Source organism: Myripristis murdjan, chromosome 21 (genome assembly GCF_902150065.1).
Source record: "Myripristis murdjan chromosome 21, fMyrMur1.1, whole genome shotgun sequence".
NCBI lineage: Eukaryota > Metazoa > Chordata > Actinopteri > Holocentriformes > Holocentridae > Myripristis > Myripristis murdjan.
The window spans coordinates 10,410,733-10,434,481 of NC_044000.1; the positions used below are offsets into that span (position 1 = coordinate 10,410,733).

Genomic DNA, 23,749 nt, shown 5'->3' on the forward strand with positions numbered 1-23,749 from the left:
ATGCATTTTAACGAAGGTTTAACAGACTGTTTTTATGTAGCTGTGGTTAGAGAGGAACCTCCATCATAGTGGCAGTGGACCAATGAGTGGCTGTTATCCAATATTTAAAAAAAGACCAACTCTGGCTGAATTATAATTGTAAAACCTTTGGTGAATGTCAGACTAACTGTCACTGTTTCCGGCCCTTACAGACTGAATATGTTAATCTTTATATATTAATACCACGATATCTGATCTTCTTAGTTTTATTGACTCTATTATATGATATATTTACAAAGACAGTTGATATTAAACTCACAAATCCAACACGATAACTTGGTCCAGGAGGGCCAGGAGGTCCGGGTGGTCCAATCGGTCCCATTGGTCCAGGCAGACCAGCCAATCCAGACTCTCCAGGTGGGCCCGGTAAGCCTGGCATTCCTGCAGCTCCCTGTGGGACGGGTTAGTAATTGTAGAAATATTCATGTCAGTCTTCAATGAAGTGCATCTTTTCACTGCCCATGAAGTTACTGGCTAGTCCCAGCCTCCTTCCAGGGAGGGATGGAATCACTGATTGACTGATTAAATGGCTGACAGGATGTGGCTGTATCTGTTTGGCTGCTTTTCTCTGTCTATCTCACTCAGTGCCAAGAACGAGTCCCCCCAAAAAACTAGAGGTTATGTTACAAATGTACATCAATCATACTAAAGGGAGGTTTTGATTGAGAAAAGGGACACAGAGGGAAATGGAACTGCATGCAATAAACATGCTCACTGTTAAACATCACCACTGTTACACACCAATCCACAAGAAACACTCATATTAGAAATTTAGCTGTGTGGCTGACAAACATATATCACAAACATATTTGCATAACGTTATAAAACACAAATCCCCTTTGACGGCTGAAGTGCTACAATCCAATTACCTGAAGATGGGCAGGCTTAGGAGAGTAGGAGGAGAAGGGTGAAGAGTGAGGGAGCAGATTGGTGAGAAAGGAAAAGTAGGAGTTTTGCTGGAGAAATGAAAGGGAAGGCAAAGGGTTTAGAAAGAGCGCCTGTGTCAGTGCAGTTACAGAATTAAGTACGCACCGTCTCAAATGTTAAACTTGTGACACCTTCGACAGTGACCGGGCTCCCAAAACTACATGTCTGATTGCACTTCCTTCACGGCATTACATTCAATTCTTGTCTCACTGTTGGTCTCATCAACAAGGATCATGTGCAGTTGGTGCTGTTGTGGACGTCAACACACATAGTCCAACTACAGCAAGCTCAAAGTAAAATTCAAAAATAAAGAAAAAATAAAGACATAAATCTGTACCTTCTCTCCAACAGCTCCTGGAAGACCAAGCTCGCCCGAATCACCCTACCATGGAAAAGAGGTGGACAAAATGTGTTAACAGACACAAAAGAGATGAATCCCATGTGGATTCCATGATGAACACTGACAAACGTTACAGCAAAGCAAAATGAACTCAATATAGGTCCTTAAGTAGTCATTAGGATCTGAATCTGGTTTATTGTTGCTAAAATGTTCTACAAGATGTTTCAGTGACTAGTGATTATGCCGTAAGTTATATGAGATCAATCCTCAAGAAAGAAACAATCTTCAAAAGAAATTTCGGTCTTATTTTTACCTTTTCTCCCTTGGGACCAGGAGCTCCTGGGAGGCCCTCAGGACCTGGTGGACCAGGCAAGCCCTGGAGGCAAAAAAAATGGTTCAAAATGCAATAGTAGGCTAATCTTGATTGGGTTAGATTGCACAAATGCTATCATCATTACCTGCAATGTCTGAGGATTTTAAGAGCTAGTTAGTTAATTATGTTGAGAGCAAAATGAACAGACACGTACAGGTTGGCCGGGGGCTCCGTCTCTTCCTGGTGATCCAAATGCCCCAGAGCTCGTTGCTGTAGAGGGTCCAGGAGGACCAGGGGGACCAGGAAGACCTGGTGGCCCAGGTAAGCCAGGCATGCCCTATAGAAAAACAAAAACAAATATCTTTGAAAGGATCCTTTGGCCTATGATTTGCTGACAGCACTGATTAGTGATGTCTTTGGAAATCTTAAACTGTTCTAGGCAGAAACAGGTAATCATACCAAATCATACATCAAATGCCAATCAGCCACTTTGTTGTTCAACATCAGCGTTGACAATCTTAAACACTGAGGTAATGACATCTGCTACAGCATTTAATTTTTAAGTATTCTCACCCGAACAGATTCCAGGTCAGGGAACCCTGAGCCTTCCATGTCCACAAAAGTCTGAAAAACAGATTTGAAATTGACTTCGGTCATCCAAAACAGCTCTCCCTGAACATTTTGCATCATGATGTGACTGGGGCTGAAGATTCACTCACAGATCTGGATCCTGGTCCTGGAGGTCCAGGAGGACCTGGGGGTCCCCTGGGGCCAGGATGACCCTCTCCATGCTCTCCCTGTACAAAAATTAGGACAGTAAATTTTGACAGTTATTCAAAGCTTACTCATCATTACTGCCCTCTTCTTTGATTAGTGGGTCGAAACAAACGGTGCTGGAATTTAGTGCTGGTATTTGTTTGTTGATGATTGTGATTGATTCATTTGGCCATGTTTTATTGCAAAATAACATTTCCATAGATATTACAGTCAAAACTTTAAAAATACATAATGCATAGAATACACAGAAGTGCGACCAAAGTAGATACAAGAATCTTCAGGCACTGTGCATGAAACACTGTGAAACATTTTTTTAAAAACCAACCTAAGTTGTGGCCAATGAGGTAATACATGTCTTACTGTCCACTGTACCATACACAAATGAATTCAATTAAATAACTAATCAAGAATTTGATCAAACTTGATTTTAAAAAAAATCTCCTATATTATTTCTGCACACAAAAAAATTGTGTGTACTGAAGAGGAACCACGTTTCATTTAAAACTAGATTCTGTTTGAGTGATAAATCTCTACTTCCCAGTCTTTAGTCGCTACATCAAAGCTGACTTAAACTACTTTCGCAAAGATCAGCCAGTTCATATTTAAAATGTCCAATTCCATTAGCATATCAGGCTTGGACATCACCCCTTGCCACTTGTGCCTATACATTTATTTATTTACAATCTATTATTTATGTTATTTTATATTTCCAAACCATTGTCCATCTTACTTTCTCTCCTTTAGGTCCAGGGTCACCTGGTGTTCCTGGGAAACCTGGTGGTCCAACAGCACCCTAGGTTAAAAAAATAACAATAATAATATTAATGTACTATAGGATGTCATGCAACTAAGTTTTTTTGTTTGTTTATTTGGTTTTGTTTTGTTTTTAGTATATCCTATATAAAACTTACTGCACTTCCATCTTCACCAGGATCACCCTGCAGAGACACAAACCAAGCAGTATAGAAAATTAATATAGTACAAATATATAGTTGGAAGAGAAATGGAATGACCCATCCCTCCTCCCCATTTACAAACAAAAATCTGAATATTAAGTGAATTTTTTTAAGTGACTGCAAGAGTTACTCAAAAAATACAAGATGACTGTGAAAATGGACTTGTGATTTTCACTGTTGTTTACTAACAGGCTCTCCGTCAGCTCCTGGTGGTCCTTGAGGCCCTGGGGCGCCAGGTGGTCCAGCTGGTCCTTGGGATCCAGTTACCCTCTGGACCACTGAGCCATCACTGTGCTCCAGCAGCTCAGCTGTTGGACCTGGAGGGCCAGGAGGGCCAGGGGGCCCTGGGGGGCCGGTGTCTCCCTTCTTTCCTGGGTAGCCAAACCCTGCGCTGCCCTGGAGAGACAGGACCATCAGTTTTGATTGGGGTCAGCTCTACATAAGCTCCTCTCTGTGTCTTTTCATGCGGGATGAAAGCATGTCATTATGGGAAACTGAAAACAAAATTAAAATTTCCTGTCATCCCTTTACATGGTATTTCCTAGAGTCAAGATAGCTTTGACTGATTCCTTAAAAGTAACACAAAAAAAGATATTTGTAGAAAATTAGAGACATGGTAATAAATGAAATAACAGTAGAACTCCTAGTCTACCTAACTCTCTCACTCTTAATGTTAAATGCTTATGCTCAAATATTGCAATGAAGATGTCAGAAGGTAAACAGCACTGAAAAGTTTTTTTTTTTTTTTTTTTGTTAAACTTGTGGTCAAGTTTTTGCTATAGTTTCTAGTTACGAAACACCAACATCCCATATCTATCCTCGATCATTTGTCTGTTTGTACAGGGCGGCATAGCCATGGATGAAACAGGTGAAACAAAAAATGTGCAAGTAAATCACAGAGGACAAAGTTCAAATGGAGGGTCAAACTTGAACTGAAAACTTGTGTATGATACAGTACATGGCCACAAGTATGTGGACACACTCTTATCATTTAATTTCAAAACCATGGCCATAAATATGGCGCTGGTCTGCCCATTGCTGCTAGAACAGCCTCAATTCTTGTGAGAAGCTTTTCCACCAGCAAAAATGTAGAGAAATTATCATTATTATTATTTCATGGTTTGGTGTTCATGTGTCTGCATACTTTTGCCAATATGGTGTGCATGCCTCAGTAGTGTGCTGCCATATCTAGATGTCTAGTAAGTGTCATCCAAAAAAGAAAAGTGAAACATACCTTCACTCCTTTTTCTCCTGGCTCTCCCTGCAAAGATTATAAATGAACAGTACTGTCAGTGTTGACAATAAATGTAATTGTTATCAATGCAATAGCATATACTTGCTTACATTTGTAGCACAGTTATAACCATAACACCTTACATTTTCATTTTCATGACCTCAGTGGAAATGAAATTCCTGATTGTTTGTACAAAACATTAGAACTTGTAGCTCCCTCTTGTGGCTCCTGTCTCCATTCAGGACTTCAAGTACATTCCCTGAAAGGCTTAATGTCACTGATATTTAAGCTACCACACCTGCCACTTGCCCTTGTTCATGCCTTTACTCACAAGCTCCTTGCCCACTGGCAGGCTTCACAAAGGCAAAGTAGGGGGAGAGCAGCCAGGCATTATCAACACACAGTAATTCTTAAACTGTATACCAAGTATTCCAAGTCTAATTAGTGTATTCATTTGACTTTCAAAGCAGAACTCAAAAAAGGCAGCACCTTCTCTCCACGGGCTCCCCCGCGTGAGCTGGAGCCAGAGCCTGATTCTCCCTTCGGCCCAATAGGACCCCGATCTCCTTTCTCTCCTCTGTCCCCTCGGTCACCCTTTTCTCCTTTAGCCCCCATTGGCCCTAGATAACAATGAAAAAGGACAGAGTTATTATTACCCTCATGAAAAGACCGGTCAAAAATGATTAACGATTGCATCCCAGATCCCAAACAACATGCAGGACATTTCCTGCTCCCAAAAGAAGGAAATGGACTTTTTGTTGGTTGCAGGGAGTATCCCAGTGTGCACTGCTGTAATTTATAGGCCGTGTGGAGGCTTCGAGGTCGAAGCAATGATTGAATACACAGCCCCACACCTGCATGCACCACCATCCTGAAATATTTCCTGATTCCACTTCGGCCTTAAACTCTTCCCATCAAGCAAGATGCACCTTCAATGGAGCTTGAATGAAAAGAAACCCAGTGTTGATGCTTCAGTAAAACCATCCAAGAGTGGCCACTGTCAAGAGACTTCTTAAAAAAATTGATTAGAGTTACGCAAATGAGAAATATAATCTGTATTCCTGTGCTTTATTTTTTCTGTAGAGATTACCCAAACATTATTTTCCCATCTTTTTACAGAAAACAAACACCAAAACCACGCCACACAGACAGCCTGACATCCTATACTAACCAAAAGAGAGAACCAAAAACCAAGAAAACTGTATGAGTGCATCTGAATAATTTGATTTTCTCTCCTTGACTCTCTCTCTGAACAAGTTGGTTCTTTCAGGGTATTAAAGCCTGTAGTGCCGGCTTTACCTGTGTTGGCGCTCTAGACAAAATTACTCCCTTGCGCCCTTCCATGTCTATCGCGCCGGTCAACAATCCCGCTGACGGTGCCCCTCTGGCCGCTAGCGGCGCCCCTCCAGCAGATGGCGCCCTAGGCAATTGCCTATATCACCTATGCCAAAAGCCGGCCCTGAAAGCCTGAATTACAGCCAATTCTACATCCTCCGTCCAAGCAGACTTGTCCACCACCTTACATATATTCAAAAGCATAGGGTAGACAGATGCATGCATCTCGTAACTACTTTATGCTTTTTAAATCCATGTGTGAGAGTGCACATATGGAGGAGGCAGAACATCAGGAGAGAGAGCAGAAACAAAGGAGAGAAAATTCAGAGGATTTGCTCCTGTGCCTCTTTCTTATTAACCCTCTTTGACCCACCTGCTGACCCAGGAAGCCCAGGCCTGGACTCCACAGACACTGAGACCTGCCGGGAGTCAGTGGCTGAACACAATGCAAAAGACAGTGTTAAGAAAGTCTACAGATTTATCATTATGTCAACCCGACACTTTAGATAAAGATTGCTTAATTTTAAGGTTCTCCTTGTTTTAAACTGGTGTTTGAGATGCTACTGGCTCATTGTACAATAAACAGGGAACTTGGCAATATGGCTTTTTAAAAATGTTCCCATTTTCTGAACCAAAAATACTCATATTAGCACTTAACCATCTCAAATACATTATGGACGACCTACGTACAGAAAAATCAGCAATGTAATTTACAGGCCCTTTATTTTGTGCACATATACAGTTATGTGCAAATTTTTGTGCACCCTCTGAACAATTTTAATTTAATACAAAATAATACAATGATCCAAATATTTGGGATTATTTTGTTAATTCAACAAAGTGATTGATTCAATTAAGTGACAATAAAGGTCTTGGAATAGAAATTAAATGAAAACTCATTTTGAGCTATGCTGGCTTTTGCATTTTAATGTACAGAAGTTAACCCTGTTACAACTGCTAACATTATGTCTCTACACTTATTCGCCATCAGTGGGTTCCTTTTACAAATTACACAGCAAAATTAAATAGATAAACCCATTATGCCTTCTTGTACACTAATAAGTTAAATCACTCTGTAAGAATGGGATGAATCTGTTAAATTATTCTCATGAATTCTTATTTCCCTGGATGGTAGCTGTGCCTGTCATGATTGTTCAATATGCATCATTAATGAAGGAATTACAATGCCCAGATGGCATTATTTCTGCTGGCCACTAGATGGAGACTTGTGTCTGTAAATCTTATGCGAAAAGCACTGACTACAGGAGTTCAGTATTTTTGTTCAGGGAGTATCAACCCTGCAACAGTATGTGCTCTCCCAACTACAATATATCCATCAGAGTAGTGTCAGTGTGTTTCCACATGCAGACATGACAATTTTCCATTCTATCAAAGTAGCATTAGAGATATACCAAAAACAATACACTCAACTTCTCTTTTTAGAAGTCAAGGAACAACTAACAGCATTCAAATTTAGATTCCCACATAATATTTGTAGCAGCAGTGAGGTTTGATTAGAGTCCTGTCCCTGATTTTTAATACAAAAAAAAAAAAAATACAAATGAAAACACACAAAATGCAGTTTTGTTAGAAAGTGTTTTCCTGTACCCTGATACCCACCTGAGCCTCTCTCTACAGACAGCTCTTGTTTCGTGGTCACTGGTGGCTGCTGAATAGGTCGGGAGGATGGAGGAGTAGTCTGCAGAAGGAAAAATAAACACAGAGGCAATATGTGAAAAAAAGGTTTAAAGGCACAACATGCGGCATTTACTGGAAGCTCGTTATGAGTGCATGCGTTATTAGGCAGTGTTTGTGTGCTGTGCTATGCTCCAGCTAATGAGCTGCGCTCTCCTTCACTGAAAGGGAACTTGAAAACAGCATAAAACAATATTGTTGCTGCACGGATAGAAGCAGCACTTGTTAACATCAAAACCAAACAACCCCCGACCAAAATGGCTCATTAGCACTTTTAGTACGGTGTTACCATTATGCTACCATTCAACTGTTAATGTTTATGCATTTCTGCACAGCCAAAGCTCTCTTACCACTAACAAGTCAGTCTGCCAGCTTCCAGCTTTATTAAACACAACTAATTCAGCATGTGCTACATACACTGCACCCCCCCACCCTCCATGTTTTGGCTGTTTTTTTTTTTTTTGTTTGTTTTTTTCTATGCTTTTATTGTTCTAAGTAATTATACTTGTTGATCACTGTCAGACATGTGGCCTCTATTACATAACCACTTTTTATGTATGCCTTATTAAGGCTCATGGGAAATATAGCCGTCTGCACTGCAGTTCATGATGTTACGCTGCTGTAAAATTTACGAGTTATAGCAACATTAGGGTGCACTAATTGCGCTACTTTTGCAATACAAAAGACAAAGGGAAAGAAAACTTAATTACATTCATGCACTTTAGTTTAGTGTCTGTGTGTGTGTGTGTGTGTGTGTGTGTGTCTGTCTGTCTGTCTGTCTTCATTTAAACCATGCTACCAACCTCCACCAGTTTAAGCTGAACATGCACAAAAAGTAAAAAGTACAAAAGTAAAGCCTGTGATCAGATAACAGGTGTCAAGCTTAGGGCAGCATGTGTAGCGTGTGTGTGTGTGTGTGTGTGTGTGTGTGTGTATCTGAGAGAGAGAGAGAGAGAGAGAGAGAGAGAGAGAGAGAGAGAGAGACAGTGCGCCCCATAGCAGTTTTCTCAGAGGATGATACATTGCCCAGTGACTGAAAGTGCTTTTTTTCCACGATTAAGTCTTTGCACTACGTTGTTAACTGCTGCTGTCATGATCCAAATTCATTTCTGTGTATCAAAACAGCTCAAAGTATTTTGACACTGCTCTAATTTTTGCCGATTGTCTGCATCTGCAACATGTTTCCAGTGTCTCAGAAATCCTATGAAATCAGCACAAACAGTGCAATCAGCAGAACAAAGTAAAGAAATCACAGCAGTTTCCATTCAATATGCGCCGTGAAATGCAAGCGCGCGCGGATGTGGGCGCCTGTGAGGGCACACCTGTGTGTACACTCTACTGTAGGTAAGAGTGTGCCTGCATGTCCTGAATACCAAGTAAGCATTTGCATATTTATGTGCGTCTATTTATTTGTGCATGTGTGCACAAAGGAAAGACAGGCCAGCTACCAGCCTGCCAAACATCTAAACACCAGAGGTGAGAAAAGCGAGAGGAGCTGCTGGAGGAGGACGTGGAGAGGCTCTTCCAACTGCCCTTAGGTAAGAAGCAGGAAGGGGAGGAAATAGCACAATAATCCTCCCTTCCTTTTTTTTTTTTTTTTTTTGTTTAGCTCATTCTTCACCAGTGACACTCAAATTGTCACCTGTGGAATTCATGAGAGGAGTGGGAATGGAGAACATGGGAGGAGGGCAAAGCAGGAGGGTTAAAGTGCAGCCAAGGTTGATAATAAACTGGTTTCCTCTCTGGGAACCATTCTCCCCACTGTGTTGTGTGGCACTGACTATGCTAAGAATTTGACTAGATGACTACCGGCTCCAAGTTGATATATGTATTAATATGATAGGGAATGCCCTGCTTGTTGCTCCACCCTATCCATCATAGCTGAGAATGATGGGTGGGAGGCTCCAGTCTTTAAAACCTAGTGTTGATTGATCTGAACCTCACAACCCCCTGAATCTAAGATCAGGTATGCAGCTCCCTCGGCAATGAGCGTATACCATGTGTGCAGCAATGTAGCACGTGTTCTTCTGTGCAATGCCTGTGAAATATGACAGAGGGGACTTATTGGAATTTGCTCTCCTCATGTGTCAACCTGCGGATAGGGAAAAAGTAGCATGGTTGATGATAAATCGCACCATCAAGGTTTGATTGCTGTTAGTCTGGCACTTGTTGGCTCTGGCTCTGGCCTAGTACACAGCTACACTAAATTTAGAAATAGAAATATATTTAGAAAAATATATAGTAGCAATCAAACTAAAAATCACATTTCCAGACATTGTTACAGTTTATTGAAGTGGAACTTTGAAGGCAAAATTCAGCAAAAATGTCACCTGGTCAATTCAGCTGGCTAGTCTGCTTGTGTGTGTTAAGGGTTGAAAGTTGTTAAGCATAAGGAATGATGTTCAGCCATGTATGCAAGCCTAAAAGTAAAACTTTAGTAAATTCTGTGAGCCATCAAATATTGGAGCAATAGTCTTATGCACTGTGGAGAACAGTGCATAAGTAATGTGTGTATGAAAACATTACACTCCCCAGCAAAAAAAAAAAAAAAATGACCCCATGTTCACATTCATCCACAGGGGTGTTTCCTTATGCCCAAACGGAAATAAATGAAATGCATACTATTAAATTATGCAATTTCACCTAATTACTGCAGTACAGGCTTGTTTCTTTTCACTGCATGCTAATAAGAGCGTTTGCTTTGTAAAACTAGCCTTTAGTCATATCACATTAAAAAGTTCAGAGGCTTAATCATGAGCACTGGAGGTCTAGATGTCTGTGTATAGTAGAAAATTCTATACATTTCTACACATTAAAAAAATTAAAAGCCTTAATTTCATTAACTTGTGCATTCTTCTTCTGCACCACAGTCACTTCCTCACTGCAGACTGTCCATTGCAGGGGATGCAACATTTCAGCAGTGATGGCACCAGTAATGGCAGAAGACTGTAAGATTGGCAATCTTACAAGTTTACTGCAAGCCACACTGTGCAACATGGATCTAATAAACTTGGGTCCAACATCAGGTTTGATGTATGTAGATGATGTTACGATGCAAGTCAATACAGAAGAAAACAGTAGAGATAGTGGTAAACAATGAAGCTGAGCACAAATCAGCCCTTGCAATAGCAGTATTAACGTGTTTGGACAAAAAATCCAAAGAGGAGGAAAAGCAGAATGTGGACTCAGTTGATTTCTTCTTTGCTGGACTTGCAAAGATTTTGTTTTGCTCATTTTACCTTCATCATTGGGTTTAGCGACAGTGTTGTGGTGATCAGTGCATCATTTGTTGCTGCATTCCAATTGTTTGGTTTGTGGACATAGGTCAGAATTTTCTTTCAGGCTGTCTTTGTGAACCCTGTGACAATGGCCATTTTTGAAACTCTCACGCAGAGCGACCTAGGACCACCATTTTGGAGCCACAGCTAAAGATATTGCCACGATTCTTCCACATTGGTCATCTGTCATAAGATAGCCCGATATCGCACAGTGTATACCTGGCTTAAGGCTGACTGGCGAGCTCTTCCATCTATCAAAATCAATTCTGACTTGACACAACGGAAAAGTTTCACCTGTACAACTCTCTCTCTAACTTGTTTCTGTCCAGACTTGCCCCGATTGCGGAGGGTTAGAGAACTGTGCAGAGCGTAGGATCTATTCCCTGAGCAGACACATTGGGTGGAAAAACATGGACCACTAGGTGTTTGATGCCAGCTGTTGCATTTTACAGCACATTACATATGATGCTAATAAATGCTTGTCGGTCAGACGGAAAGCCCCTCATCATAAAAGTGGCAGAGCATCAAAGTAGAGGAGGATGAAGAGGACACTTCTGTGTACCTTAAACCCCCGTTCAAGACACCACGGACCTGCCCTCTCTGCCTCCTTCTCTCCATCTAACTTTCTTTCCGCCCCCGCCAGTTCCTGTACAAGGTTATGTTAGTTATAATACTGATTGAGAAACCAGTCAAAATAACAAAACAGAGCCTCAGTGCGAGGGGCCTCTGGCATGGATCAAATCAACTCCAATTGACATCTGGTTTTTCCAACTCTCCTCTATAATTGTGAGTGGGAGTGCATGCGTGGTACAGGTTGGAGGTTGTGCTACATTCCTTCTTGCGCCGCTATCTTTGGGGGTGGCGAGGCGTCTGTGTTGAGTGCGATTGTGTGTGAAAGAGACAGAGCAGACAAAGAACTAGAAAGACAGACAGAAGGGCAAAGGTGCTTAAAGAGAGAGACAAAACTGTTGGAGAGGGAAGGAGGAGGAGACTGGAAGTTGCAAAAAAAAAAAAAAAAAGACAGAGGGATGAAGATGGTGAGAGAGTGATTTCAATGTCCATTAGCGACTGAAAAGATAAACTGAAAGAGATAGCTTAAGAATGTGAATCCGCCTCAATAAACAGTCAATGTGTCACTGTGTGTGTGTGTGTGCACGGTGAGTGAAGAGACACAAGAGGCTGTGGCCTGTCAGTCAGCTTGCGATGTGTCTGTTGGTTTAGGCGTTTGTCCAGGAGATAAGCCCTCAGTGAATCCAGGGCAGGCCCACCCTCTTCGACATATCAACATATCAGTAGATCCCCAGTACAGATGAGAATGGATCTGTTCCTCAGCCTGCATTGTATGTGGGAAACTACAATCTTGGGATGGTCTCTAGAGCAAATACATACCACTGACACATCCAACTTATTCCCTTTTTTCAGCCAAAAAACCTAGTTTGATCCCTGTCTTAATTCTTAATTAAGTCTTAAATTTTAGTCTTAAGTCTAAAGGTTTACACTAGTAATTTACTTTCACTTAAAGGTGCGCTATACAAAATTACAGGGGGTCACTTATTCCATGGTTATTCCACGGTTTTGCCATTGGTGTCTGAAAAGTCCTCACACTGACTGAGCAGAATTCCCTCTGTTTTCATCCCATGTATCTACGTGTTCAATGTAAACAGAAACAATGCACTCATCTGTTCTTCTATGCATCAGTTACAGTGCAAGCTTGTTTATTTACAATCCCTAACTCACCAAGGTCATTTCTCTTCCAATCTGACAAGAGGCCATTCCTGGCAAGAGACAACCCTTCATATAAAATGTCTCTGTCCTCGATCATATAAGACACATGCAGCTCAATTTTCAGACGTCAATTCAGCACTTTTTAATCTCACGCGAGGGATGAATATGGGGATAGGGAGTAACTTGAGACGTCAGTGGTATATCTCTTAACACTGAGCTCTTCATCTGTACGATACAGAGAAGATTCACTTTGCAGAAGCACGGTCTGCGGCCAGTAACATTCCCAGCTGGCCAATTCTACACGTCTCCTTTAAACCTTAATGAGCAGCCTGAATCCTCACCAGGAAATTATAGTGCATCCCTTCCCTCTCTTGTGCTGTCTTAGCTTACAATTTACATTTAAAGCATTTGGCAAATGTTCCTCAGCAACAGTAAGTGTAGCAGTTTACCAGCCTACAGTCATGCATCACTGACACTGCAAGTAGTAAGATGAAGAGGCAATACCATTAAAATAATGCATACAGATATTTCCTGTATCACTTGTGCTAAAATAGTGCTAAAAAATGTGACGAAAAGAAGGACTCAGGCATTTTCTTTGTCAAAATATTTGGTAAAATAACTAAAGAAAATAACTACACACTGCTGAGCAAAGCTTAAAGGAATACTCCAATGTTTTGGGCACCATACCTGCTACTATAGGCTGAACCGAACCTGGATGTACAGAGGTGAAAATGCTATCGAACATCTTTCTCAGTCTGGGTAAACACTGCAGTATTCTTTTAATACAGTGATAAACAACAAAAACAGCACCAACAACAAACCATAATAAAACTAAATGAACTCTGATTGATTGATAAAGGGGTTGTTTCCTACCGTCCACTTGACTCTGTCAGGGCCTGGTTTGTGGAATCTGGTCCCCTCGTAGCCACTTCCTTCCCCTGACGCCCCCTGAGACAGAAGCACACATTACCTCTCTTTAAAATTGTTCTGTTTGCAAAGGCACACTTTTAATTCAGTACAACTGGATGTAATATATTGCAGTGTTCCTTCATGCTGCATGGGAGGTCCTGTTGTCCTTGCACCACACACACTTAGAAAACAGTGGACAGAGGGCTTCAGAGGCCCCTCTATGAACAAATAAAGATATTAGAAGTGTCTTAAACGCAGATTTCTTCTGCCTGAGGAAGAGTGTTAAGCTTGTAACTAATTATACAGCACAATCAGCTTCCTCTGTTTTGCGTTCATTTAGCTAGAATCAGGTTTCAGCTTTTTGCATCTTAAGGTCAGTGTCTTTATTTTGTTTGCACCACGTGTGTCAGTTCATGAACTCTCACAGCTGGTAAAATGTCTGTCTGCACTAACAAGTCAAATTCTTGTGCACGTGTTGTACTTGACAAGTAAGGTGAGTCTAATTCTGCAAACAAATGTATTTTCTTATTAGACTGGAAACTCTTAAATCTTAAATTTGTTTATTATACGCTGCAGCAGAAGTGGAGGAATCATGTGACTTGAACACAAGACATATTCCAACACATCCTGGGGAAAACAGCTGTGCATGAGGAAATCATTTGAGATGAAGGGCACATCCCGAATTCAGAAACCTGTCATTTCCACCTGGGGTTTGTTGTTCCCATTTAGCCCCAACAACATCTAAAGATCTGATAATGACGAGCAGTAAAACGTAACCTTATTCTGTCAGTCACGTCAGGTTTTGGTGCCGGCCGAACAGCTGCCTGGGTGATGTTTGGTCGAGTTCAGTGTACGCTAAATAACAGTTAGCTGCTGGCGTGCCGCAGCGAGGCACCTGTGTTTATGTACGACTGGTCTGGGTCAGGGGTGACAAGAGAAGGCTGCTCTCACATTCTCATGCGTTACAAATTAGTGAGCAGTAACAAGTGATGTAATCTGCTGGAATAAAACCCCAAAACACAGCCTGATGGCATTAATTTCAGGTGAACATGCATGTAATAACAATAACAAAAAACACAGTAAATTTCCAATTATCAACCACTATTTTAAGATAAGTAAATTGATCTTGGTGATCACGAGTTCACAATTCAAATCTAATTTTAGCTTACAGGCATTTTCTACAGCACTCAAATGGTAGTTGCCCATTTTCAAAAGTATCTGCAAACTGCATTCAAGTCAACAGCCCCCCACCGCCAACTGGATTACAGCTATCCAATCACATGTAGTCTGTTACTTCCAAACACTGATCAGAGGCAAAGTTGGCACTCACCACATCCGAATCATCTTCATCCTCTTCGCAGTGCCTCTCCGCAGCACGAGGGTCTCCCACTACCTTCAGTTCACTGATCACCCCCTGTTATCATGGCACACACACAAAAAAACTGTTGAAACAAAGGCATGATGTTTTAATGCTTGTGTTTATGTTGCCAGCTGTTGTGCTCTCTCTCTCTCTCTTTCCCTCTCACATACCCACGCACACATTCACGGACACATGCACACACACACACATGCACACAATAAACTCTGTGCACAGGGAAATGGACGCTAATCTTTCTCAACTATCTTTACGCTTCCTTGCTGCTATGATCTGGGAATATTTTTCAGGGAAATCCCCCCAGTTCCACAAAATCAAAATCAGAGGGACTACTGAAGTCTCTTTGAGCCTGCGCCAGTGAAGTGCCACTACCTCTTCCCACACACAGGCTGATACAAGTTCCCACACAGGAGATTCAGTCAGTAATATGCATTAATGCTATCTGTGTGTCAATCAAAGGGCCATTAGTGTGGTATGAAGAGGTGGTTGTTCATGCTTCCTCAACTGATAACGTGGTGATCCCATGGGCTTAAAATAAATCTTTCCTCTAGGATTGTAAGGTCTTTAGTAAGCCACCTACATAGATGAAATCTGTATGATATTAGGGCAGTGTGTTATAGTCTATTTCTAAAACAGTTAAGATGTCCATTTTCTTACATTCCTATTCATTATAAGGACAAAACTTCCAAAGCAGCATGTATTTTTTTTTTGTTCAGTTATCAGCGATGGTGCTGGAGACAAAAAAAAAAAAAAAAAAAAAGACGTGAAGGCATCCAGTAAACAACTTCATTCATTTCCAGAATGGTATGTCTGTTTTAAAAATACATAATATAAATATTTACATGCAAAAGCAGCTTGCAGAGCCTTGATTTGATTAGGAAGATTAACATCACAAGACCTCTCCAGCTTAGGGCCATGCAAAGGTCAAAAAATTGCACATGACCTCCAAGCCAAGCCCTGAGAGAACAGACAGGGTTAAGCTCCCTGATCTTTTTTTTTTTTTTTTCATAAGCAACTGCTAATCTACATGTTTGTAACAAAACGTCGGAACAGATAGATGGGTTTATGTAATAAAAACTTGACCTGTGTAACAATTCTCAAAACAATATCAAAACAATCTCAAAACAAGTATAGTTTTTCTTAGCGGTCTTCAAAATTGCCACAAGACGGACTGAAGCAAAAATTACAGCTGAGAAAGAAAAAAAGACATAATAGTTGTACAACATACAACTTCAGAAATATGAGAAATGTGCGGGCATGGAGCCAGAAGGACACAACTGGCATTTTGGATGCAAATGGGATCTATATATCAAGCCAATTATCATTAGCAAAAATGTATTTGCAGAAGCTGAACAATGTTTCTGTGGGCCAATTTTAATTTTCTTATTCTTTTTCTTTTTTTGTTTTTGGCTCTCCTCTAAAGTTTGCAGGACCCTGTTAAGAGCCCAGCTGGCTCCAAGCCCTCAATTTGTTCTTGTTATGAGAACAAGGAGAACTGACAGTTGGGACTTACTACATTTAAACAGGATGCCTGCATATTTGGCAACACTGACTACTAAAAAGTATTCATATCTGTAGAAAAAGGCTCATAATAATCCAAAAATTTCACTAAAAATTGAGAAAGATGTATAAATGGTGTGTTGGCAGCTGTGTATTTGTAATGAAAATATGACAAGTGCATGCCGACATGAATCATCACAAGTGATTGAGCAGCTTTCACACATCCATCACAGAAAGCACAAAGTCTGACTCTTTTGTTTCCCACACAACAGAACCGCATGAGTCAAACATAACTGCTCACCCCAAGGGACCTGGACCGCATTTTCAAACTTCACTTCAAAAGCACTCAAGTAATTATCTATTTATTATGTCTAACTTTTAATTGGGAAACTATTGCCTCAGGGTTCAGATAAGCATTTTTCTGTCGGTAAGCAAATTAGAAGAACATAAAGAAATCAGTAGTCGTCTAGAATTAGGTGAATCACCTCTGAACTATGGTGATAACTGAGGCAATTAAGAGTGTGTCATATGGTAGATTACTGATTTCAAATAAATGTGACTGATATAAAAGTATTGTGTGAAATTTTCCACTCAGCACTTTTATTCCCATCACAGCGAGCCAAATGTGGCTTTGGCAATTTTATTTATTTATTTATTTTATCTATTTATTTATTTATTTTTTCAAAGATTTGATTTGTAGAAAAGGAAAACCTGCAGTGTTGCTACTGTCCTGTACCTATGCTTTTTTTGTTTGTTTGTTTTCTCAAAATTATTAGTTAGATGTTTTCTTCATACCCGGAACCACCTGATTTCTGTAACCTGTGCCTATCTCAGGTTTGACTGTCCACCAAAGCTTTAGCTCATACCACCAACAAGTGTGACAACAAAGAGCGAGGCCCACGGGGTCGTAGTGCACCTGTCTGTCCATGTTTACTGCTCACAGATAAGGTCAAAGGTCGTTGAGGTCAGCTACTGGGCTTTACAGCAGTCAAACCAGCGGGAGCTAATTGCACCCCAACTGTGAGGCCGACCAATTATTTGCAGTCTACTCTGAAGGAGATGGTGGGGCAGTGTAGACATTTATGTTATGATTTAGAGCAGGCCAATTTGGGCAATCAAATCATATGAGAGTTAGTCAGGCTGGACAGATTTGTGCTTCACATGCTTGAACACTAAACTGTATTTTTTTCCTGAATTAACGGAGCAAGAGCTCTAACTTGGCTTAGCTCATAGAAATTGTGGCAGATTTTTCTAGAACTAAATGTGACAAGCTTATTTTTTACTGCAACAGAGGAATTACTCTGGCCCAGTAAATGCAAAAACCCGCACCATGCAGGCACTAATATGAAAGTTTTCAAGTTAATGGTAATGAATCAATCTCATGATTTAAAGGGGGCTGAAAACTGTTTTCACGTTTTAAGTTAAAACACGTGTACACACCAGGAACTTATCAGGATCTGCCCCTCCAGCTTGCCCGACAAAGACTCCAGCACCGATCTCCAGCTCCATCTCATCCGGGGACCTCTCGAAGCGCTTCACTTGAGGGTCCGTGTCACAGTTGAGGTAGAGGGTCACCCTGTCGTCCTGCACGGCAATCGCGAAACGGGTCCAAATGTCCCTCAGTGAAGGCACAAGGAACCTGGCCGCCTCGTACGAGTCCTGTGAGTCAGGCTCTGTGTAGTACAAGATGATGTTCTGCTTGCCGCCTTTCACGGCAGACAGTTTAACACCCACATACATAATCTTCTGCGAGGCGTCCGTGACAGAGAAGATGACACCGCCCCTGTCTGAGGTGGGCTTCACGTTGAAGACCAGCGAGAAGTCCCGGTAGAATGACCTGGGCAGATGGGCGTGTGCCAACTGGCCCGTGTTGGCATCGGGGCCAAAGACATAGCCAGGGGTGTTGTCGGGCCCAAAAACCTGGGAGATCTCGGCTGGTGGGGGATCCCCAATCAGCTGCAGCAGGGAGACTCCACTCTCATCTAGGGAAGAACAAAGACAGGAGATGAGGGCACAATACACAGCATTAACGGGTTTGAAGGGAGGGCTGCATGACGGGGTGTAATATTAGATCAAGCTCTATTAGTCTGGTGGTGTGTGACTTGATATGAATGTGTGTGCAACGCAGTCAGGAACATGCCTGCCATCACTTTTTTGGTAGAGTTTGAGTCTTTGTGGGGACTAAGAGGGATAGGACAGTGAACCATGGCCATCACAAACACATCCCAATGAAAGTAAGAGTATAACTGCTCAGTGATATGTCCATTACTTTATCAGTGTGAACACCCTAATGCCTAAATATGAGATGAATACGGAGAACATTTATACATTCCATTGCATGTAAATATAGAAAATTATCAAAACTGATATAAAATGCTGCCTGAGCAAAATGTAAGTGTTTTTGTGATGATAGCAAAAGGGGGTTCTGCTCAAGGGACCAAATACAAACATGCCCTTTTGTATATCCTAGACTGAAAAATGGAATGGGCTGTTAAATCCACCATAAACTTTGACATCCCCAAAAAAGGCAAAGAAGAGGTCATCTCCTGGGACTATCGAGAGCAGATCACTTTAGCAGACACTGTAAGGCTTGTATAGTCCAAAGCCCAGACCCCCGCTAACCCTCTCAGCTCTACCCACTCTCAGCTAAAGTGAGGAAGCCCCACTTGACTTGGAGAATGAGGGGAATTCCAAGATAAACTTCCAATGATGGGAGTTTTCTGAGATTTTTGTGTGTTTAAACATTAACTGTGCTTTTTCCTGAGATGAATCAAACAGGTCCATGAAATCTATAAAGATGTCTTAACACTCGATTGATGCAGTTGTAAAGCCAGAGGAAATGAAATAAAAAGACAGCCAGGAACTGTTTCAATGGCTGTCAGAGTCAACGTCTCTTCTTTGTGATAAGTTTAACTCGGTATCTGTTTCAAAGCAACGTCCAGCAGAAATAGGGCCCCATTGTGAAAAGATTCAAGACACATAAATAAATTTAATGATAGAAATGTCTGGGACAGGTGTATCTCCAGAGGTGAAAAACATTGTGAAAACAGGCAAATCTGTACCAGCTGAAGCTGTGTCAATGGCTCTAAATGATTAATAAAGCATAAGCTACACGCATATCAACTCTGGCAGAGAGATTCAACAACAGTTGTACCAACAGACTGACAATATTGAGACAATTCATCTACTTGATAGAACTCATTCTTATCTATTCAAATGATTGAAAACCACACGCATTAACTCAGCGCATCCTCACTCTTGGTCAAACTGCATAAAGAATAAAGGATAAAGTCATATCTGCAGATCACATTCCTTAGGCAGTTGTCCTAAAAAGTCCTCCATTTCTGTGACATCTGCTAAATGCCACTGCTGGGAACACAAAGAGCACATATCTTTGCCCACTCTTCCGTCACCCTTGGTGACTCTGGTGGGGTCAATGCATAATAATTGGAAAGGGTTTGGAAACACAAGGAACACAAAGAGGAGTGTGTGTTTTCCACATCAAAACAGCCTTGTTTTCGAGATTAATCATTAATCTACAGTATTTGGGGTGTCATTACACAAAAGCATCAGTAAATTCTTGTTTTTTTTTGTTGTTTTTTTTTTGCATGAAAAATAGAGTAAATCTTCTTGCCTGGACTTTGGTCGACAACAATGTGCTTGATTGTTTTAAACAGAAAAAAAATCTGTTTTGGGAGAATACTTGACATAGATTATAGTCCTTTGAAGAAGCACTTTAGGTTACCTAATGACTAACGCTCTATCGCTTGGTTCAAAGCCTCCCCACTGCACTGTGAGCGCTGGAGATCAGTGGGGTCTGCAGATGGCTTTGTTGAGACCTAAAACACATGAGGTATTCAGCTGAACTCAAGGTCTGTGCAGCCCCTCTGTTGCCTACTGCAGAATCATAAACATGAGTTAGCGTATGCTCTCCCTGAGAACTCCCGCTGCTGTCTTCTGCAGCTGCGCAAATCAGACAAGCCAGTCAAAGGTACATATATAGATATATATACAAAGCTGAAATATAGTCATTTGTAAGTGGACTGTATCTTTTAAAATGCACTTATTTAATCATGCACAGATTAGAGGAAAATATAAACCAAGTACTGACTGTATGACAGTGGGCAGGGTAAACTGGGGAAATCCAGAACAGTGTATTTACAGCTGTCTTGCGATAAGACAGATAGTAAAGAATAAGTTATACAAATTGGGAAGCAGGTCAAAGTTTCAAGCCTGTTATCCAACAATGCAAATACATCTTGTAGGTTTATTTTCACTGTCTGGTAGTTTTTTTTTCCCATTTGGCTTTTGTGGTACCCCACATTGTTTACTGTGAAAATGGTTTAGTCACTCATTCGGCTATGCAGTGCATTAGAGAGAGAAAAAAAAAAGCCTTAGGGGACAAATTATTTTTAAAGAAACTCGAAATAGGAAAATAAAATATGGTATACTGGCGGTCCTGAGAATAAATGAGAAGACCAAAGATAGCTGGATAACTGCACCAAATGTCATGTAATTTAAATACACGCTGCAGTTTCATATTTCTGAATATTAAACTGTAACGCTCAAGCATTTACTGACACACCCTTTGCTGAGCTCAAAATTCATAAAATTCATAACGTCATAAAACATAAGTCATAAAACAAAGTGACACTATCCACTTCAATTACATATTGCTGAGCGTAATACAACATTAGTACTGGTGTTTTTTTGGAAGAGGAGAGCCGTCTCATTTCAGAGCACCTTGAGACGGTGGGCGCTGTTGCATGGATGACAGTGAACAATAAATTGTCATTTGCACCAGGTCCAACAGATGTTAACTCTGATAAAGTGAGAATGAGAAACCCCGAGGGGCTCTTCGTTGGGCCTGTGTTCGCAAGTCCACACAAGACGCCTCGCTCCCTCCTCTGTGTATAATCTTCATCAGAGCAGCGTTGGAAATTTTAAACGCTGAAACACATCATGTGGGAGAACATGCCCCGCTAATATTTTGAGTAAAGTCTCATGCCTTGAGTGCCACAGCTGAAATGTGAGGTATCCGTGATGTAGAAATATTCCATTATGGAGCAGGGATGCCAAATGCCTCTCTCTCTCAAGTAATGATCTCACATTCAGCTCTGAATGATCACATTTGTACCTAACACTAGACTCTTAGTGCAATTCACTTTTTCTTTTTTTTTTTTCATGAAAAATATGTCATTTTCACAAGTTGACTGGTTGCTGAAAACTGATTTAATATGCGTGTGGATTTAACTTGAAGGCCGGTAATGAAGTGGAATGCAGGGCTCATCTCCCAAACAGAGCCGTGTTGTGTCCTTCAGATTACAGCATTCCTCCCAAGCTCAAAGCTCACTTTCCTCTCTCCATCACATTTCCCTCTCATACTGTCATCTGATTCTCTGATCTGTTCATCAGCACTACAGCATGTTTCCCTGTCAACCTGTGTGTGTGTGTGTGTGTGTGTGTGTGTGTGTGTCTGCGCATGCGTTTTCCCAACATTCCAACACAAACCGCTTATTAGTGAAACAGCTCACCTATTACCTAAGCTGCCCAGATGTGCACTCTGGTCTACGTTCAAAATTTACCAATAGACCTGACAATAGGAAATTAAAACATAAATAATTATTAATTTTTATGTCAACACACTGAGATCTCCAGGTTGGTTTTTATTATTTTACTCTTGATTATCTTATTGTCACATCCTATATTTTAATTTATTCTTACTTTTATGCTTTTAATACTTTTATTTTAGTTTATTTTATTGGCATTTTGCCACTACTTGCCCATTGTGCCACCATCTAGCTTTTATACTCAGCTCTACACTTTTAGTGACCAGTGTAGACATTTTATCACACAGTCTGAACATCTGGAATAGTATGCCAACGTTTAAATAATCTGAGCTGACATGAAAAGATTTCTTATTTGTTCCTGTTGATTTGATTTTAAACTCAAAGACTTCAGAAAACAGAATCGGAAAGGAGGACAATTTCGTTACCAGTTCAGCACAGCAGCTGAAAAGATTTGACCTGCAGAGGAATGCTTTTGCTGATGTTTGTTGAATATGCTGGCTTTGTCACTGAACGTCTCGCCAGTCATTCATCCTCACTGATCAGAAGTAGCTGGGTGTACAGAGGGTTCACCATTAGCATTTTAAGAGCAATCTCAATTCAACCTTCCCAAATAGCCTTTGTCGTCCAATGACAGCTTAAACAGTCTTCAAGGCCAATCAGGAAGAGAAAAGAGCTGCTGGTGAATGAAGCAGCACTGGTTTATGGTCCTAGTTTGTCTTGTCAAGAAGACCATTTACTGACCACAAACTCAAATGCAGCGCCTTTCTTTTCTCTTTTCTCTTCTGTCTTCTTTCATGTTTTCTTTTTTCCAACATTAATATTTCCAACATTAACATTCTGAGACAGTGCACCAGACTTTGTGTCCCCTAGTGGATAAAGTTGTATATATAACATGAGACCATGTTTTACGATTATAGCTCACATTGACGCTCATTGGTGGGGGAGGTCTTATCATTCTGAAGATAAGTGGGAGAAAGAGATGAGGAAGTGACAGGAAGTAGTTTGTAGGATCCCCCCTTGTCTTTGGGCACTGAGGTATCCAGGACTCTCCATGGGAAAACATCTGAACATCTGGACAGCCCAGGAAAACTTTGTGTTTCCACCGACTACACTCCATCACCATTCAAAACATCCCTTGGGGCCTGCTGACAAGGGCTATGATCCCTTACTCCACATTGCAAAGAGCTGGTCAGTGGTCTGGGCCTGTTCTTTTCGGTGTCAAAGTTCACCTCTGGACGCATGGAAATTACTATCCCATGATTGTAAAAATGTCTACAATCCCAATTCCTTTGCAACTTACATCTTGCCTGAAGCTTGTCAGCACTTAGACTGAACTGATTTACAAGTGAGGTAAATTAAATTTGGTCACATGGGGTTTGCTTTTGGCTTGCGTGATCCTTTTGGTACTACAGTAGAAAAAAAAAAAGCTTCAGTAGATCTGTGTCTGTCTCCTTACAAGGTCAAGAGGAGTCAATTGCGATGCTTATAATGTCGGCTTGATGTCATGTACTTGGTAGAATTTAGCTTGGCTGGCAGGCTACCCAGGATGATTTACTGAAGAAGATTAAGACAAATATGTCTGTAATGCTGACAGATGCAGCATCATTTTATTTTATCTTTTTTATTATTATTATTTGTCTTTTGAAAGGGGGTGGAGCTTCTAATATCAATGTTAACTTCATTTTCCAAGTTAATGTCATTAAATAATTTAATTTAATGATGATGTACATATGCATAACCTTCTTTCTCCTATGACAAATATACTTTAGCTTCAAA

General features: G+C 40.9%; 1 protein-coding gene across 2 annotated transcripts in view; it reads right to left on the minus strand.

Moving 5' to 3' along the window:
* col18a1a (collagen type XVIII alpha 1 chain a) overlaps positions 1-23,749 on the minus strand; it is an 87,715-nt gene that overhangs the window by 17,275 nt on the left and 46,691 nt on the right. For both annotated transcript variants that reach the window (XM_030081354.1, XM_030081353.1), the window contains 15 exons: positions 17,844-18,385; positions 14,859-14,942; positions 13,493-13,567; positions 7,542-7,620; positions 5,076-5,206; positions 4,587-4,613; positions 3,542-3,748; positions 3,308-3,334; positions 3,127-3,189; positions 2,339-2,416; positions 2,193-2,243; positions 1,834-1,956; positions 1,620-1,682; positions 1,304-1,348; positions 299-430 (listed from right to left, as the gene is read on the minus strand). In XM_030081354.1, coding sequence (XP_029937214.1) covers positions 299-430; positions 1,304-1,348; positions 1,620-1,682; positions 1,834-1,956; positions 2,193-2,243; positions 2,339-2,416; positions 3,127-3,189; positions 3,308-3,334; positions 3,542-3,748; positions 4,587-4,613; positions 5,076-5,206; positions 7,542-7,620; positions 13,493-13,567; positions 14,859-14,942; positions 17,844-18,385 — 1,727 coding nt within the window. The remainder of the gene's footprint in view (positions 1-298; positions 431-1,303; positions 1,349-1,619; positions 1,683-1,833; positions 1,957-2,192; positions 2,244-2,338; positions 2,417-3,126; positions 3,190-3,307; positions 3,335-3,541; positions 3,749-4,586; positions 4,614-5,075; positions 5,207-7,541; positions 7,621-13,492; positions 13,568-14,858; positions 14,943-17,843; positions 18,386-23,749) is intronic.